This window comes from Salmo salar, chromosome 03, assembly GCF_965601325.2.
Source record: "Salmo salar chromosome 03, fSalSal1, whole genome shotgun sequence".
Lineage (NCBI taxonomy): Eukaryota > Metazoa > Chordata > Actinopteri > Salmoniformes > Salmonidae > Salmo > Salmo salar.
The window spans coordinates 55,290,285-55,307,715 of NC_138293.1; the positions used below are offsets into that span (position 1 = coordinate 55,290,285).

Sequence of the window (17,431 nt, forward strand, 5' to 3'; positions counted from 1 at the left end):
GTTCCGTACTTTGCATAATGCCATATAAGAAAGCATGGACATTTAACGTCCAAACACCCAACAAGTGACGTTGCACTCAACAACAACAAAAAATGGGGATACTGACGAGAGAACCTAACATCCGTGGTGAGATCGCCCACCGATGTTCTTACACCATCTTTGCCGACGCCCCCCTTCACCCAACCCACTTCCCTCCTAGATAAGCCTCTGCATGTCCATTAATAGCTCCTATAGATTCATATTCACCATGAGAGGCTCAACTCGAGTTCTAATTAAATTACCATTAAAACGCCACCCAATTACCTTGTACTGCAGTGGGACTGGATTTGACCGGAATGAACAGGGACTTCAGTTCAATGCATACCTGGAACAGGAACACAAATGTACAAAAAAGCAGTAGGCTTACACTACACACAGCAGCAGTGCACCTGTCAGACCCTCTTGACATGAGAGTTACATGTACATAGCCTATGTTTGAATCAATGAGAACACTTTGAAGCCTACGTTTTTACAAAACATACAAAAACTTGGTCGAAGTTAGTGCATGGCTGTTAAAGCGTATGCCCAGGGCATCTTTTCTTTTACATCTGTAGGCATTAGCTGTTCTTCCTCTGTACATCCAAAGCCTTCTGCTTGTCACAATGAGCAACATAGCAAGAACATTATATAGGCCAGAGACAAAGAGATCATTGTGGCACACAATAAAAGTATCCATCGTGCCAAAACTGACCGCAGAACAGCTTTAATCCCAGTATAAAGTATTAAATCCTACCGATCAGTGCAGATGTCTGATCATAGTCTCGTGTGACAGCAAGTGTATTCAGGAATTGCTATGCGGAAGCCTCCAAACACTTTCGAAGGTTTCCTAAAGTGCTAGTGAATGTGCTCATATGGACAGAGGGGGTGTGTTGCATTTGGGTCTGTGTGTTTGGGTTTGTGTGTCTGTGTGTGCGCGTGTGTGCACTACAGTAACGTATAGGGTGCCATAGAGGCCCTGGAGGGAGGTAGTGGAATTTCCTTTACAAAAACTTAGTAGAACCAACCCCTTTCACTGGAGAGAGAGAATTCACAAAATGGGGCAAACACCAAATTGAGACTCTGCATGCAGAATTCTGCAAAAATATCCTCTGTGTATAACGTAAAACACCAAATATTGCATGCAGAGCAGAAGTAGGCCGATACCCGCTAATTATCAAAATCCAGAAAAGAGACGTACAACCACCTAAAAGGAAGTGATTTCCCAAACCTTCCATAACAAACCCATCACCTACAGAGAGATGAACCTGGAGAAGTCCCCTAAGCAAGCTGGTCCTGGGGCCCTGTTCACAAACACAAACAAATCCCACAGAGCCCCAGGATAGCAACACAATTTGACCCAACCAAATCATGAGGGGAAAAAAAAGATAATTACTTGACACATTGGAAAGAATTAACAAAAAACAGAGCAAACTAGAATGCTATTTGGCCCTAAACAGAGATTACACAGAGGCAGAATACCTGACCACTGTGACTGACCCAAACTTAAGGAAAGCTTTTACTATGTACAGACTCAGTGAGCATAGCCTTGCTATTGAGAAAGACTGCTGTAGGCAGACCTGGCTCTCAAGAGAAGACAGGCTATGTGCACACTGACCACAAAATGAGGTGGAAACTGAGCTGCACTTCCTAACCGCCTGCCAAATGTATGACCATATTAGAGAGACATATTTCCCTCAGATTACACAGATCCACAAAGAATTCGAAAACAAACCCAATTTTGATGAACCCATATCCACAGTGTGCCATCACAGCAGCAAGATTTGTGACCTGTTGCCACAAGAAAAGGCCAACCAATGAAGAACGAACACCATTGTAAAAACAACCCATATTTATGTTTATTTATATTCCCCTTTGTACTTTAACCATTTGCACATCGTTACAACACTGTATATATACATAATATGACATTTGTCATGTCTTTATTCTTTTGGAACTTCTGTGAGTGTAATGTTTACTGTTCATTTGTATTGTTTATTTCCCTTTTGTATATGATCTACTTCACTTGCTTTGGCAATGTTAACATATGTTTCCCATGCCAATAAAGCCGCTTGAGAGAAGCTGCAACAACCCCTTTTAGAAAGAGAGGGAGAGAGCAGAGGAGGGAAAAGGACAAAGAGAGATATAATATGCACAGAGAGAGATAGAGGCTCTGCCAACCATTTTAGGTGAGTGAGTGAATGAGCAAGGGAGAAGAAAAAAAGCACAGTAAAGCCAACTCTTTGAGAAAGAAGGAGGGAGAGAGAGAACAAGAGAGAGAGAGAAAAGGATGACGAGAGAGAGGCCCCATGGTTAGATTCCACATGGGCAGGACATGACAAAGAACTGTTTCGTCATGGCAGGGGAGGAGTGTTTCAGATGGTTTTTCAGGTTCTCCCTCCCCCCCTCTCCCTCTCTCCCTCTCATTTTCCTCATATTTGTGGTTTCATCACTGGTTTGCATAAGATCAGGTAGGCCAACTCTTCTTCAGGCTCCAACAGAGATCACATCTACCTGAGTCTATCACCCATAGCCACACCCCTGGCCTGAAGCCACATCCCCCATTCCTCTACTCCACATCAAGCCAGCACAACACAAATACAGCCACACCTACAATTATTGTTTTAGTAACAGTAAGCAGTGGAACATTTTGAGAGAAAAAGACAAGAGAGAGAGATTTGGAGAAGTTTTGTATTTTGTGTTACAGCAGTTGGTAAGGAAATGTTTGTTGAGGAGAAAGAGAGAAAACAAGTTTGGGAGTAGTTTTGTGTTCAAGTCGGGGTTGGTAAGGAAAGGGTTGGTAAGGAGAGAGAGCCAGTGGGAGTTGCTTAACTCCAGGGGCACCTCTAAAGGGAAGGAAATTACAATTAAAATCAGATGTATAGGTCATACTAGGAGGGAGAGGAGGAGTGTTTCATGTGTGTGTGTGTCGTGTGTGTATGTGTGTTAGTGTTCCTGTGTGTGTGTGTGTGTGTGTGTGTGTGTGTGTGTGTGTGTGTGTGTGTGTGTGTGTGTGTGTGTGTGTGTGTGTGTGTGATAAGAAACAGCCACAGTGAAAGGAGGACGTAGGGGGAGGGTGTCAGCCAGCAGCAGAGGCACATGGGTAATCTATATGGTGAACGTCCATGCGGTGAGACCAGTTGTTCCACACATGTTGTCTTTGTGTACTGAAAACCCATATATAGGACCTTGTGTTTATCCCATAAACACCACCCACAGGGCTGGAGAGCAACTTGTGAATGATACACTGAATAGTCTACTCTCCACGCATGCACCATGTAGATACACACCATATAGACGCCTGCGCGCGCACACACACACACACACACACACACACACACACACACACACACACACACACACACGGAACAAAGTTACATGCTTCTACAGGGCACACACATAAAATAAAGCTATATACCTTTATTCACACACTATCATAGATAGCACACATAAGCATACTTAGCAAGCATACATTCATTCTCATGCAAAACACACACAATGCTCTAGATTCATAAGGAGCAGTGCTCTGGCTTGATGGCTTTCTATGAGTTCTCATTTATTTCCCCCAATAATGGCAGTTTTATGGTTACCCAGGGAGACCAGAGACCATTTCTTGAGGACACAGGAGCACTTCAGTGAAGTGTGGGCCTAATACCAAACACATGAATTCTAGCCTGGGGTCTCTCTCTGTCTGGAGAGAAGAGCAGCCTCTGCTGGCTCAACAAGGTGTAACAGTCCTGAACAACTCAAGCACAGTCCATGCATTTGGGCACTTTCTGACATATTTTTTCTTTATATGGAAAAGAGAAATAGAATTTGTGCCATTGGGCTGGTTTCGAGCCCACTGCGACACAGTATATCGGTGCACTGACAGCGGCAGCCCTAACCTCTATACCACCCCAGCCATATGTAGATCATGTATTGAAGATAATGTATTGATGTCAATGAGTGATTGGGATGAAAATTCTAGACAAAAATGTAATATATATATATATATATTTTTTTTTAAATGTAATTAAAAATTTAATAAAAAAATGCCCTGAAACTAAACGTAGGCTGAAAATAATTTGCACGTCATCTTATAGGAAAAGACTCACGGAAACACCTGAAGTCACACATTCAGATTTGGCACGTCAAGCCCAAATATTTCATACTTTGACTAAAACGATGACTTATTGACTTACATAGTTGTGCAACACCATGGGGAAGCTTTGGCCATCGTCTTTCAGCTCAAAAATGTGGATTTCTAATGGTGGTGGGCGTTTAACGTTCTCAAAACGGAAAATATAGGTTATTTTAAGGTAAATACAGTGTCTTCAGAAAATATTCACAGCCCTTGACTTTTTCCACATGTTGTGTTACAGCCTGAATTTAAACTGGATTAAAATGAGATTTTATGTCACTGATCTATACACAGTTCCCCATAAAGTCAAATTAATTAAACATGAAAAGCTGAAATGTTTTGAGTCAATACGTATTAAACCCCTTTGTTATTGCAAGCCTAAATAAGTTCAGGGGTAAAGATTTTCTTAACTAACAAGTCACACAAGAGGTTGCATGGACTCACTGTGTGCAATAATAGTGTTTAACATGATTTTTGAATGACTACCTCATCTCTGTACCCCCCACATACAGATAAGGTCCCTCAGTTGAGCAGCGTATTTTGAAAACAGATTCTACCACGAAGACCAGGGAGGTTTTCCAATGCCTCGCAAAGAAGGGCACATAATTGGTAGATTAAAAAAAGCAAACATTGAATATCCCTTTGAGCATGGTGAAGTTATTTATTATTCATTTATTTTATTTCTATTATACTTTGGATGGTATATCAATACACCCCTCACTACAAAGATACAGGCATCCTTCCTAACTCAGCTGTCGGAGAGGAAGGAAACCGCTCAGGTATTTCACTGTGAGGCCAATGGTGATATTCCAAAACATGGATCCTGTTTGCAATAAGGCACTAAAGTAAAACTGCAAAGAATTTGGCAAAGAAATTCATATTTTGTTTGGGGCAAATCCAACACAACACATCACTGAGTACCACTCTTCATTTTTTTAAACATGGTGGTGGCTGCATCTTGTTATGGGTATGCTTGTCATCGGTAAAGACTAGGGAGTTTTTTAGGATAACATTTTATGGAATAGAGCTAAGCACATGCATAATCCTAGAGGAATACCTGGTTCAGTTTTCTATCCAACAGACAAATTCACCTTTCAGCAGGAAAATAACCTAAAACACAAGGTCAAATATACACTGGAGTTGCTTAGCAAGACAACATTGAATGTTCCTGAGTGGCCTAGTTACAACTTTGGCTTAAATCAGCTTGAAAATCTATGGCAAGACTTGAAAATAGCTGTCTAGCAATGATCAACGACCAACTAGACAGAGCTTGAAGAATTTTAAGAATTTTAAGAATAATGCACAAATATTGTACATTCCAGGTGTGCAAAGCTCTTATGAGAGTAACCCAGAAAAATTCACAATTGTAATTTCTGACAAAGGTGATTCTAACATGTATTGATATTGATATAGATATTTCTGTATTTCATTTTCAATAAATGTGGTGATTCTAACATGTATTGATATTGATATTTCGGAATTTCATTTTCAATAAATTTGGTGATTCTAACATGTATTGATATTTCTGTATTTCATTTTCAATACATTTGCAAATAATTTCTAAAAACATGTTTTCAATTTGTCATTATCTGGTATTGTGTGTAGATGGTGAGATTTTTTATTTATTTAACCCATTTTGAATTGGGACTGTAACACTACAAAATGTGCAATAAGTCAATGAGTATGAATACTTTCTGAAGGCACTGTAAATAACTTTGAGAACATGTTTCAATAAGACTTTTAATAACACTGCTAGCTTCATTTGGCTTAACTGTTTTGAACTCCACAGATACGACACATGTAAATTCATTTGCTTCGGCAAAACATTTGTCTTTTTAATTGTGGCATGGCATCAGTGAGATTTGAACCAATGCTCTTTTGCTCTCTATCCATGGAATTAATCCACTATGCCACCAGAAAAACATGCCATGTTTTTTGATCTCATTTTGATCTCAGCTGTTCATTTTAGTCTATTCACACAGACCCTGTTTCAAAGGAAACAGGCACTCATTAAGATCAGATGTGGCCAACTAATGGACAAACTTAACAAGATAGAGAGTTTAGCAAATGCATTTAGCTGCTGAATATACCTACAGGGTTCCGTGAACACTGGTCACACTGGCCAAACTAAAGGGAAGAAAGAGCCAACAGAACACTAACAACACTATCAAATACTCCGCTAATAACACTACCAAATAAACAGCTAACAACACTATCAAATACTCCGCTAATAACACTACCAAATAAACAGCTAACAACACTATCAAATACTCCGCTAACAACACTATCAAATAAACAGCTAACAACACTATCAAATAAACAGCTAACAACACTACCAAATAAACAGCTAACAACACTATCAAATACTCCGCTAATAACACTATCAAATAAACAGCTAACAACACTATCAAATACTCCGCTAACAACACTACCAAATAAACAGCTAACAACACTATCAAATACTCCGCTAACAACACTACCAAATAAACAGCTAACAACACTATCAAATACTCAGCTAACAAACCTATTAAATAAACAGCTAACAACACTATCAAATACTCCGCTAACAACACTACCAAATAAACAGCTAACAACACTATCAAATACTCCGCTAATAACACTACCAAATAAACAGCTAACAACACTATCAAATACTCCGCTAACAACACTACCAAATAAACAGCTAACAACACTATCAAATACTCCGCTAATAACACTATCAAATAAACAGCTAACAACACTATCAAATACTCCGCTAATAACACTACCAAATAAACAGCTAACAACACTATCAAATACTCCGCTAACAACACTACCAAATAAACAGCTAACAACACTATCAAATACTCCGCTAACAACACTATCAAATAAACAGCTAACAACACTATCAAATACTCCGCTAACAACACTATCAAATAAACAGCTAACAACGGGAAAAAGACAAGATGTGGTGTTCTCTCAAATCTGGGAGTAACACATGACAGTTAAAGAGGCTGTACAGAATTTTTGACAGAAACGATTACTAACTAAACTTCCATCGTGTACTGTATCTTCAAGTTACACAAATACTGTAGATTCCACCTTGTAGGACGAATCAATGATTCCATCCAAAAGTCATTAAATGGAATCTAATTGCCCTTCAATCACCCCCCCCCCAGGCCCCCTCTCTTTTTTCCAATAGCTTTTGTCCACCTCACTATCTCAACTTAAAAAATACCATGAGTATTGATGAGTACATGCCTAAGGGACAGACCCCCCCCAAAACAATGTTTCTCATTAGTGATCAGGAGAGAACTAGTTCTGAACAATATGCACAGTCACCAGACGTATGCATTCACAAGTGAAAAAGACAAGGGCATTATATAAGGGGGCGAGAAGGAACGACAGCCAAAAAGCAGGAGAGGAAGGTTAAGAAGACAAGGCGAGAACAGAAAAGAAGGAAAGATGGCTCGCCGATCCCAGGGTACCAAACTCCACTTAGCAGGTGAGATGAAATGTGTGTGTTTAGTCCGTGTGTGAGTTTTTGATGGAGGCAAGTTGACTAAAGTCAAACCTCTCTCTCTCTCTCACCTCTAGTTCTGTGTCTAGTTGTGTCCTGTCATGCCATTGGCCTTAGTGACCTAATGGAGAGAGCTTCCCAGCGATCAGACAAGCTTCACTCACTCAGCACTTCCCTCACCAAGGACCTGGTCAGTAACAACATTCTCAGCTAGCACCTTTGGTTCCTTGGAAGTTGTGGGAATGTATGTTTTTGGTTTCACATTGGTTGTGGGAACGAAGTCATACGTTTCCTGACCGGTAAAACTGAACGCTTTTTAAATGTTCTGAGAACAGAAGTGAAAATGTTTCCTTTTCTGGGAACATTTATCTTTAGGTTGCAGGGACGTTCTGAGAACATTTTACTCTGGTTCCTTGAAAGTTTTCCTGGGAGGTTTTATTAACGCTCTGAGAACTAAAATGATAGGTTATTTGGAGGATTTTGAATAACTTCCTTAAAACTTTCACTGAATATTTCAATAACACTTTCAGATTATTTGGGGTAAACTTTTTTGAGCTCCATTCACAGATGGGGCACATGGAAATGCATTTCCTTTGACATTCATCATGCAACTTTTTTTTAATGTGACAAGGCATCAGCGCAGTTCAAAGCTATAATCTTCCGTCCTGCATCCGTAGAATTTGTCCACTGCACCACCTGGATGGAGATAATGACTTTTTTTTATGCCTACAAAGCTGTTCATTTTAGTCTATTCAAACAGAACCCATTTCTAAAGGAAACAAGCACTCATTAAGATCAGGTGTGGCCAATTAGTACGCACAGCCAACACACCTGAACATGATTTTAAATAGATCCATGAGGAAACCTGTAGGAAACGTTACGCTGAAAAACTGAAATTAACGTTCTCTGAACAATGAGAATATTCTCAATGCCAAAACAGTTTAAGAACGATAGAACATTTAAAAAATGAAAATTAAATGTAACCATGTGTGAACTTTTAGGAAACGTTTTGTTAAAGTAATGAAAATAATGTTTTTTTTGTCAAGTTCCTTAATTAAATGTGCTGAGAAGCCAAACAACTATCCTGCACCATTCCCAGAAAGTTGTGAGAAGGTTAATAACCATGGACAACCATGCACGTGTACTTGGGTCTGTGTGCGTATGTGTATCTGCGTGTATACCTGGTCTGCTTGTGTTCAAGAAGTATGTATTGTTCGTTAAATTATGTTCTGAGTATTGTGTCAGAGTATGTTCAACTTGAGGTAACTTTATAACCACTTTTGTGCTGTTCCACCTCTCTCGCGCTCTCTCTCTCTCAGGACTCTCACTTTCCACCAATGGGACGAGTGATGATGCCACGCCCGTCTATGTGTCACACCTCCTCACTCCAGACACCCAAGGACAAGGAGCAAGCACTCAAAGTATCGGTCAGTAAAGCCCTGTGCTCTCCTCACTCATCTCTCTATTAGTTATAATCTCTCCCTCTTCTCTCTTTTCCCAATCTGCCTGCTTGAGTACTTCATTGATCCAATCTACAGACCTGTCCTGCAACAACCTCTAGCACCTAGGCACAGATCTGAGAGGATTGGAGAGCTGGGAGCAATATGCATCCAGCAGTCTTAGATTAGTGGAGTCGCGGAGATGAAGGAAAGGAGACAAGGAGAGGAAGCCCCCTAACTCAGATGTACCCTTCCTCTCCTCTCTCTCTAGGTTTGTCTCCTCCCTGTGGTGTATTTATGTTAGTATTCACTCCGTTCTAAAAAAGCATTTAACAACCTGCACAAGGCCTTCCTTGACTAAACCCCCAATGCCCAGTCCCTACTCCCCTCCGTCAAGCTTGATTAAGACCTTTGTGTTGGAGCGTTGCACTCAGTAAAACTGCAGGAGCATTCTACAGTGTGCAGGATCCATCTTTCCTTCATGACTTTACCCATTGTGTTCCTCAGGAGAATGAGCTGATCTCCCTGGCTCGCTCCCTCCTCCTGGCCTGGAACGATCCCCTGCTGCTGCTCTCCTCGGAGGCGCCCACTCTACCACACCCCTCCAATGGCGACATCAGCAGTAAGATCAGGGAACTGCAGGACTACTCCAAGAGCCTGGGAGATGGACTGGACATAATGGTCAACAAGGTGGGTGACTGACGCTGTGTATCTGTGTGTGTGTGTGTGTGTGTTTTTATGTGAAGCATACCAAACTGTATATGTACGAGTGGGTTGAGTTCAACAATTGAACACTGTGTTCAAGGTGACAACCTTTTGGCACGATCTTCTGCTTTAAAAAAAAGTCTCTCTTTCTCTCTCTAAAGATGGGCCCCTCCTCCCAGTACATTTCTTCAATCCCCTTCAAGGGTGGAGACCTCGGCAATGACAAGACCTCCCGCCTCATCAACTTCCACTTCCTCATGTCCTGCTTCCGCAGGGACTCCCACAAAATTGACAGTTTCCTCAAGGTCCTTCGTTGCCGGGCTACCAAAATGCGACCAGAAACATGTTAGGAGAAAATGGCAGGCATTTTGGTTCTGGATTGTTCCATTTTCAAACTGATACAGAGTCAAAATGGGGTAGCCATTTGAAGGAGAATTCAGGGGATTGTTTGTCGAGTTTGATTTTGTGACATGACTAATGCTGCCATCTACATTACATTTGGACTATTCATAGACTATATATTGTATTCAACCTGTCATCTGAACCCCATTTTACCAGTGTAATATACAACTTAAGGTTTTATTGTTTGTGTTCTGTAATGCATTTCATCAACAATATGCAACCTAATATTGGCACTTATAATCATTGAATAATCATATTCAATGATTTATATAGATAACAAAGCATCCCTCCAAGTCATTCTTAGTAGATACAGAGGGCTATGCTGACCATCATGATAACATTTACACTTTAGAATATAATTTCTCAAGTCCCTTATAGAACTTCCCTTATACTATACACAATGTACTGTTTCACTAAATACCAAATAAAATCTTTATTGCATTATAAAACATGATTACTTGCAGTCCAACCAGAGCTGTAGATCACTTTAAAATGTGAAACCCGGGTTCAAACTTTCTGCGGGCACGCCGTGTGTCCTCATATACATTGTCATTACTGTACGGTAACATACTGTAGGTATATGATGAGAGAGAGAGGATTTTTTATATATATATATATATATATATATATATATATATATATATATATATATATATATGAGGGAGAGGTATGCAACAGCCGTGTGAAAACCTGACTCCCCTCCCAGCCGCTCTGTAAACCGACACCTGCTCGCCCTATTTGACAGCTCTGCTCTAGTCAAGAAGAGGATGAAGCAAAATCAGAGCACAGCCAAGCAGCCTACCGCGCCAGCGCGAGTTGACATGTCAGACTATGAAGTGTCAGTGCAGCAGCTCAATGATCTGTGTGCCAACGGTGACGGTTTCTACAGCATGCCGATACACCATGTGGTCGAGGTGTTCCCCAGGAGATATGTTGGAAACACAGGAGTTTCAGTTGCTTGAGTTCAATGTGTCAATAAAATGTTCATTCTAAACTTTATAGAGAGGTATATCGTTGGTCTCGGCAACACTTATCTGAAGCTAAATAGGAGGTAGCAGTCTTATGATATTAAAACGAGTATAGCCTAAGTGAATCCACTGGCCTAAGTCATATACACTGACTGTACAAAACAATTAAGAACACCTGCTCTTTCCATGACAGACTGACCAGGTTAATCCAGACGAAAGCGATGATCCCTTATTGATGTCAATTGTTAAATCCACTTCAAATCAGTGTAGAAGGGGAGGAGACAGGTTAAAGAAGGATTTTCAAGCCTTGAGACATTGATTGTGTGTGTGTGTGCCATTCAGAGGGTAAATGGGCAAGACAAAAAAGATTGAAGTACCTTTGAACGGGGTATGGTAGAAGGTGCCTGGCGCACCAGTTTGTGTGTCAAGAACTGCAACGCTGCTGGGGTTTTCACGCTTAATGGTTTCCTGTGTGTATCAAGAATGGTCCACCACCCAAATGACATCCAGCCAACTTGACAACTGTGGGAAGAATTGGAGTCAACATGGGCCAGCATCCCTGTGGAACGCTTTCGACACCTTGCCCATGCCCCAACGAATTGATAGCTGTTCTGAGGGCAAACGGTGGTGCAACTCAATATTAGGAAGGTGGTCCTAATGTTTTGTACACTCAGTGTACAGTAGTTACTTCTGACAGCCAACAGGACTACTGTAGCCTATGTTGTGAAAATAACAAACGGTTTTGTTTGCTTTTATCATCCTGATTTTTTTTATTGAAACATTTGTTGACAAAAGCCATACGGAAACAAAACTGATTAGATGGATTAAATATTATCATATCATATAAAGATAGTCTACGATGGAACAGAGAGACAAATGAGTTTAAAAATAGGCTGACACACTAATTCCCGAACTAAACTATAAGGCAAAATGTAAATAATTTGAGGGCATGCATGCTCTCTACCTGAATCTACCATACACGCCTCCCCCCACCTTGAATAGACTGATTCTATTTGGGTGAACAATCTGTGTGGATGTGAACACACGCACACGCACAGACGCTTATGTTGTTATTATACGGTAATACATAAGGATGGATATAAATCACACCTGGTCAGCAACATGAAGACAGAATGGAGACACGCGAAGAGAAAAAAAAAGTTTTCAATAACCTGTTCAATTACCAGCTTGATTGGAGATACGTTGGTTGTGGAATAGGGAACAAAAACAGCCCCGCCCCAAAATAATTCAAGGTGCCTCATTGGAACATTGTCTTAAGGGGACTAAATGTGTTACATAATAACAGGTCATGGACCTATAATCATCATTCTGCCCATAGGATCTTATGTACGCACTGTAGCTGAAGCTGTAGACGGGACTCAGAGTGCAGCATCTCACTGCTAACCTTTTTCGGGAGTTTTCACAGCTAACGTTTCTATGATTGAGCTTTGCTCAGAACGCAGAGATCCACCTGTTTTGAGCCCCACCAAAATACACATTTTGCCTGTTTTGCATGTTGTTTTGGCATTAATATGTGCCACATCAGTTTGCAAACAATGTAAAAAAAAATAAAAAAATATCGATGTATTTCAGTTAATAAAGCCACTTACAAACATTCTCTTTTTGGCTTTCTTGAGTTAGCTCCACAATGCAGGTGTTTCAGCTTAGTTCAGTGGTTTCTGTGGTGGTGGTGGGGCAGCCAGAAAATACAGAGCGTAGGGGTTGGTAATGTTCTCTACTTGCACCGTGATTGGCTCAGTGTTCTGTCACTCATGGGGACACTACGCCACCGCAAAATCTACGGGGAGAGCTCAGAAATTCAAGGCCCTTGGGTGCTGCCATCGAGTTTCATTAGAAGTGCCTATCCAAGAAGGCTCAAGGTCATTGGCCACAGATATGACGTCAAATCACTTTATATCTACTGTAGCTTTGATTGGACTGATCATGTCAACGTCATACTTTCAAAATCTATGCTAGCAAGCTAGACAATCAGTCATCATCATGAATCAAGTTGACAATCTACTGGCAAATCCTTTTCAATCCTTGTCATATGAAGAGAAATGAAGAGAAATTATAAAGTGTATCGGTGATCATCGGACATACGCATTACACAACAAGTGTAATGCGAGTACCCAGTTGTCTTGAAAGCACCATAAAACCAGAGAATGCCAGATTTTGATGACAAAGTTTGATGACAACATTTGCCCATGAAGGACCGCAGCGCCACCTTCCTGTTCAGGTGAGCACAGCACAACAACGTGAGTCCAAAATGGTCTTGTATGTTGCTGCATAAATGATGTTATATGCCAGGGAGATATGTATACTGTAGTTAAGAAAGTAATACTAAGTGTATGTTGTGTAGTAAGCTGTTAGCTGTTGGTGGTGCACATGTAGCCTATAGCCTGTTATAGAGAAATGTTATCATCGAATATTACAAAAGTTTTAATTGTCTGCTTATTTGCCCCCTTTATTTATCCTGTACATTTCATCCTGTTCATTTCAAAAGAGCAGAACAAATAGTTACTGATTACATCCGTCCTAGCTTGCTCATTAATGTCTTAATCGAAATTACGGATTGCCTCTTACTGTATCTGCTCGCCGTCGCCTTATGCCGTAGTTTGTACATCTCAATTGTCCATAGAAACCACATTTGTTCAAGCAAGTCAGCCATATCAGCTATGTTTAGGCAGTAAATGAGGCTGAATGAACTGTTTCACTGCCAGACAAGACTCCGCTGATAGCCAGGTGTAGCAGTGGAAAAGATTCACTCCATGGTGCTGAAAAGAAAGATCTGCTATTGGGACAGCTTTTTGTAGGCCCCAACAGTTTGTGCACATTGTTTGTCACCGTTATAGTCCATTCAATGTACTGTTTAGTGTTGCGGCTTTACTGGCATGCATCTAAAACATTTTTTATTTAGTTTGCCCCACCAAGATTTACATGCTAAAATCACCACTGGTAATGGCACAACTAAAAACACATCCCTGTACAACTTTATACCACTGCACATTTCTTTACAGTAATGGCATGTACCTGTGACTTCAGAAAATATTCACACCCCTTGACATTTTCCATATTTTGTGTTAGAGCCTGAATTTAAAATAGATTAAATTGAGATTTGTGGTCACTAGCCTTCACACAATAACCCATAATATCAAAGTGTAATCATGATTTTAGAAATTTTTACAAATGAATACAAAATGAAAAGCTGAAATGTCTTGAGTCAATAAGTAGTCAACCCCTTTGTTATGGCAAGCCTCAAGATCAGGAGTAAAAGTTTGCTTAACAAGTCACATAATAAAATGCATAGACTCACTCGGTGTGCAATAACAGTGATTAACATGATTTTTGAATGAGTACTTCATTTCTGTAACCCACACATACAATTATCTGTAATATCTCTCGGTTGAGCAGTGAATTTCAAACACAGATTCAACCAAAAAGACCAGAGAGATTTTCCAATGCAAATAAGGTCACGTATTGGTAGATGGGTAAAAAAAAGACATTGAATAATATCCCTTTGAGCATGGTGAAGTTATTAATTACACTTTTGATGGTGTATTAATACACCCAGTCACTAGAAAGATATAGGCATCCTTCCTAACTCAGTTGCCGGAGAGAAAGGAAACTGCTCAGGGATTTCACCATGAGGCCAATGGTAAAACAGTTAGAGTTTAATGTGTCTGATAGGAGAATACTGAGGATGCATCAACAACATTGTAGTCCCTCCACAATACTAACCTAATTGACAGAGTGAAAAGGAAGCAAGCCTGTACAGGGAAAAAATATTCCAAAATACGCATCATGCTTGCAACAAAGCACTAAAGTAATACTGCAAAAAATGTGGCAAAGCAATTAACTTGAATACAAAGCACAGGCAGGTAAATCCAAGATGGCGCAGCAGTAAGACGTTTGTTTTCGTCCCGTGTATATATTGTCTTTTTCATTTTTTTTGTATACATTTCAATCTCTTTTTTCCATTTTCAAAATAATTATACATTCCTGCAACCCGTCTCACCCAGTGCGGTACGGATCAGCAATTTTTTTTGACTTTATAACTGGAACCTCCATCAGAAGCTGGCCAGATAATTAGCTACTAGCTATTTAGTCATTGTTAGCCTCTGCTAGCGGTCTTAACCTTTAGCTCGGACTCCTGCCGCTTTAGCCTGGAAAGCCCTGATAATACCTGCCAGTCTGCACAGCGCGATACCAGCCCTGAGCATATCGGACTGCTTTGTTCCACTACATCACTGGATTCCTGCCAAAAGCTCTGGACCATTACACCGGATCTTCGCAGCTAGCTAGTTGCTACCGAGGAGCTATTGTGGCTAACGCCCTTGTCCAGAAGCATGCTCCAGTTAGCCTCGAAATATGCCCATCTCCTGGCTAGCAAACGAAGTACACCAACTACAACACTTCTCTTGCCAATTGGCCTGGACCCTTTGTCGACACAGAGCCCCGCCGAGCCATCACGACTGGTCTGCTGACGCAACTCGGCCGATGCGTCGTGGATGTTTGGTGATGATCCATCTGCAAACCCCGGCCTGCTAGCTCCCTGAATGTTGTGTCTCCCGCTCGCTCAACGTAGTAATCGACTACAGAACGGTTCCCTGTTTCATCTAGTGCTGCTCATTGGACCCTATGATCACTCGGCTACACAGCCGATGCCTGCTGGACTGTCCATTAACATGGTACTTCATTTTGTTTGTCTGCCCCAGCCTCAAACTCAGGCCCTGTGTGTAGCTAACTGACCCTCTCTGCCCATTGATCGCCATATACCCGTTGTTATTGTCCGAGCTGTTTACCCATTGTTGTCTCACCAGTTGTTGTCTTAGCTCTCCCAATCAATACCTGTGATTGCTTTATGCCTTTCTCTAATGTCAATATGCCTTGTATACTGTTGTTTAGGGCAGCTCTCATTGTTTTATTTTACTGCGGAGCCCCTAGTCCTGCTTAACATGCCTCAGATAGCTCCTTTGTCCCACCCCCCACACATGCAGAGACCGCAACCAGCTTAACCGGCGCCTCCAGAGATGCAACCTCTCTCATCGTCACTCAATGCCTAGGTTTACCCCCACTGTACTCACACCCTACCATACCCTTCTCTGTACACTATGCCCTGAATCTATCCTACCACGCCCAGAAATCTGCTCCTTTTATTGTCTGTTCCCAGCGCACTAGACGACCAGTTCTTATAGCCTTTAGCCGTACTCTCATCCTACTCTGTTCCTCTGGTGATGTAGAGGTTAACCCAGGCGCTGTCATTTGTTGACTTCTGCAACCGTAAAAGCCTTGGGTTCATGCATGTTACATTTACATTTACATTTAAGTCATTTAGCAGACGCTCTTATCCAGAGCGACTTACAAAATGGTGCATTCACCTTATGATATCCAGTGGAACAACCACTTTACAATAGTGCATCTAAATCTTTTAGGGGGGGGGGGGGGGGGGCGAGTTAGAAGGATTACTTTATCCTATCCTAGGTATTCCTTAAAGAGGTGGGGTTTCAGGTGTCTCCGGAAGGTGGTGATTGACTCCGCTGTCCTGGCGTCGTGAGGGAGCTTGTTCCACCATTGGGGTGCCAGAGCAGCGAACAGTTTTGACTGGGCTGAGAGGGAACTGTGCTTCCTCAGAGGTAGGGGGGCCAGCAGGCCAGTGGTGGATGAACGCAGTGCCCTTGTTTGGGTGTAGGGCCTGATCAGAGCCTGAAGGTATGGAGGTGCCGTTCCCTTCACAGCTCCGTAGGCAATCACCATGGTCTTGTAGCGGATGCGAGCTTCAACTGGAAGCCAGTGGAGAGAGCGGAGGAGCGGGGTGACGTGAGAGAACTTGGGAAGGTTGAACACCAGACGGGCTGCGGCGTTCTGGATGAGATGTCAGGGTTTAATGGCACAGGCAGGGAGCCCAGCCAACAGCGAGTTGCAGTAATCCAGACGGGAGATGACAAGTGCCTGGATTAGGACCTGCGCCGCTTCCTGTGTGAGGCAGGGTCGTACTCTGCGAATGTTGTAGAGCATGAACCTACAGGATCGGGTCACCGCCTTGATGTTAGTGGAGAACGACAGGGTGTTGTCCAGGATCACGCCAAGGTTCTTAGCACTCTGGGAGGAGGACACAAGGGAGTTGTCAACCGTGATGGCGAGATCATGGAACGGGCAGTCCTTCCCCGGGAGGAAGAGCAGCTCCGTCTTGCCGAGGTTCAGCTTGAGCTGGTGATCCGTCATCCACACTGATATGTCTGACAGACATGCAGAGATGCGATTCGCCGCCTGGTTATCA

The 17,431-nt window shown here is 41.8% G+C and overlaps 1 protein-coding gene across 2 annotated transcripts; it reads left to right on the forward strand.

Moving 5' to 3' along the window:
- The first annotated feature begins 7,546 nt into the window (after positions 1 to 7,546).
- prl (prolactin) lies at positions 7,547 to 10,632 on the forward strand. 2 transcript variants are annotated; one of them, NM_001123668.1, is given in 5 exon segments: positions 7,547 to 7,622; positions 7,715 to 7,827; positions 8,957 to 9,064; positions 9,584 to 9,766; positions 9,943 to 10,632. In NM_001123668.1, coding segments are annotated over 5 exon segments (633 nt in total). In that variant the 5' UTR covers positions 7,547 to 7,582; the 3' UTR covers positions 10,132 to 10,632.
- The last annotated feature ends 6,799 nt before the right edge of the window (positions 10,633 to 17,431 follow it).

Bases quoted from the DNA above. Each gene is read 5' to 3' on its own strand.
- prl (XM_082970979.1), top strand. From the start codon at position 8,658: ATGAAAATAATGTTTTTTTTGTCAAGTTCCTTAATTAAATGTGCTGAG. The intron at 9,065-9,583 runs GTCAGTAAAGCC...TGTGTTCCTCAG, and splicing joins AGCAAGCACTCAAAGTATCG to GAGAATGAGCTGATCTCCCT. The intron at 9,767-9,942 runs GTGGGTGACTGA...CTCTCTCTAAAG, and splicing joins TGGACATAATGGTCAACAAG to ATGGGCCCCTCCTCCCAGTA.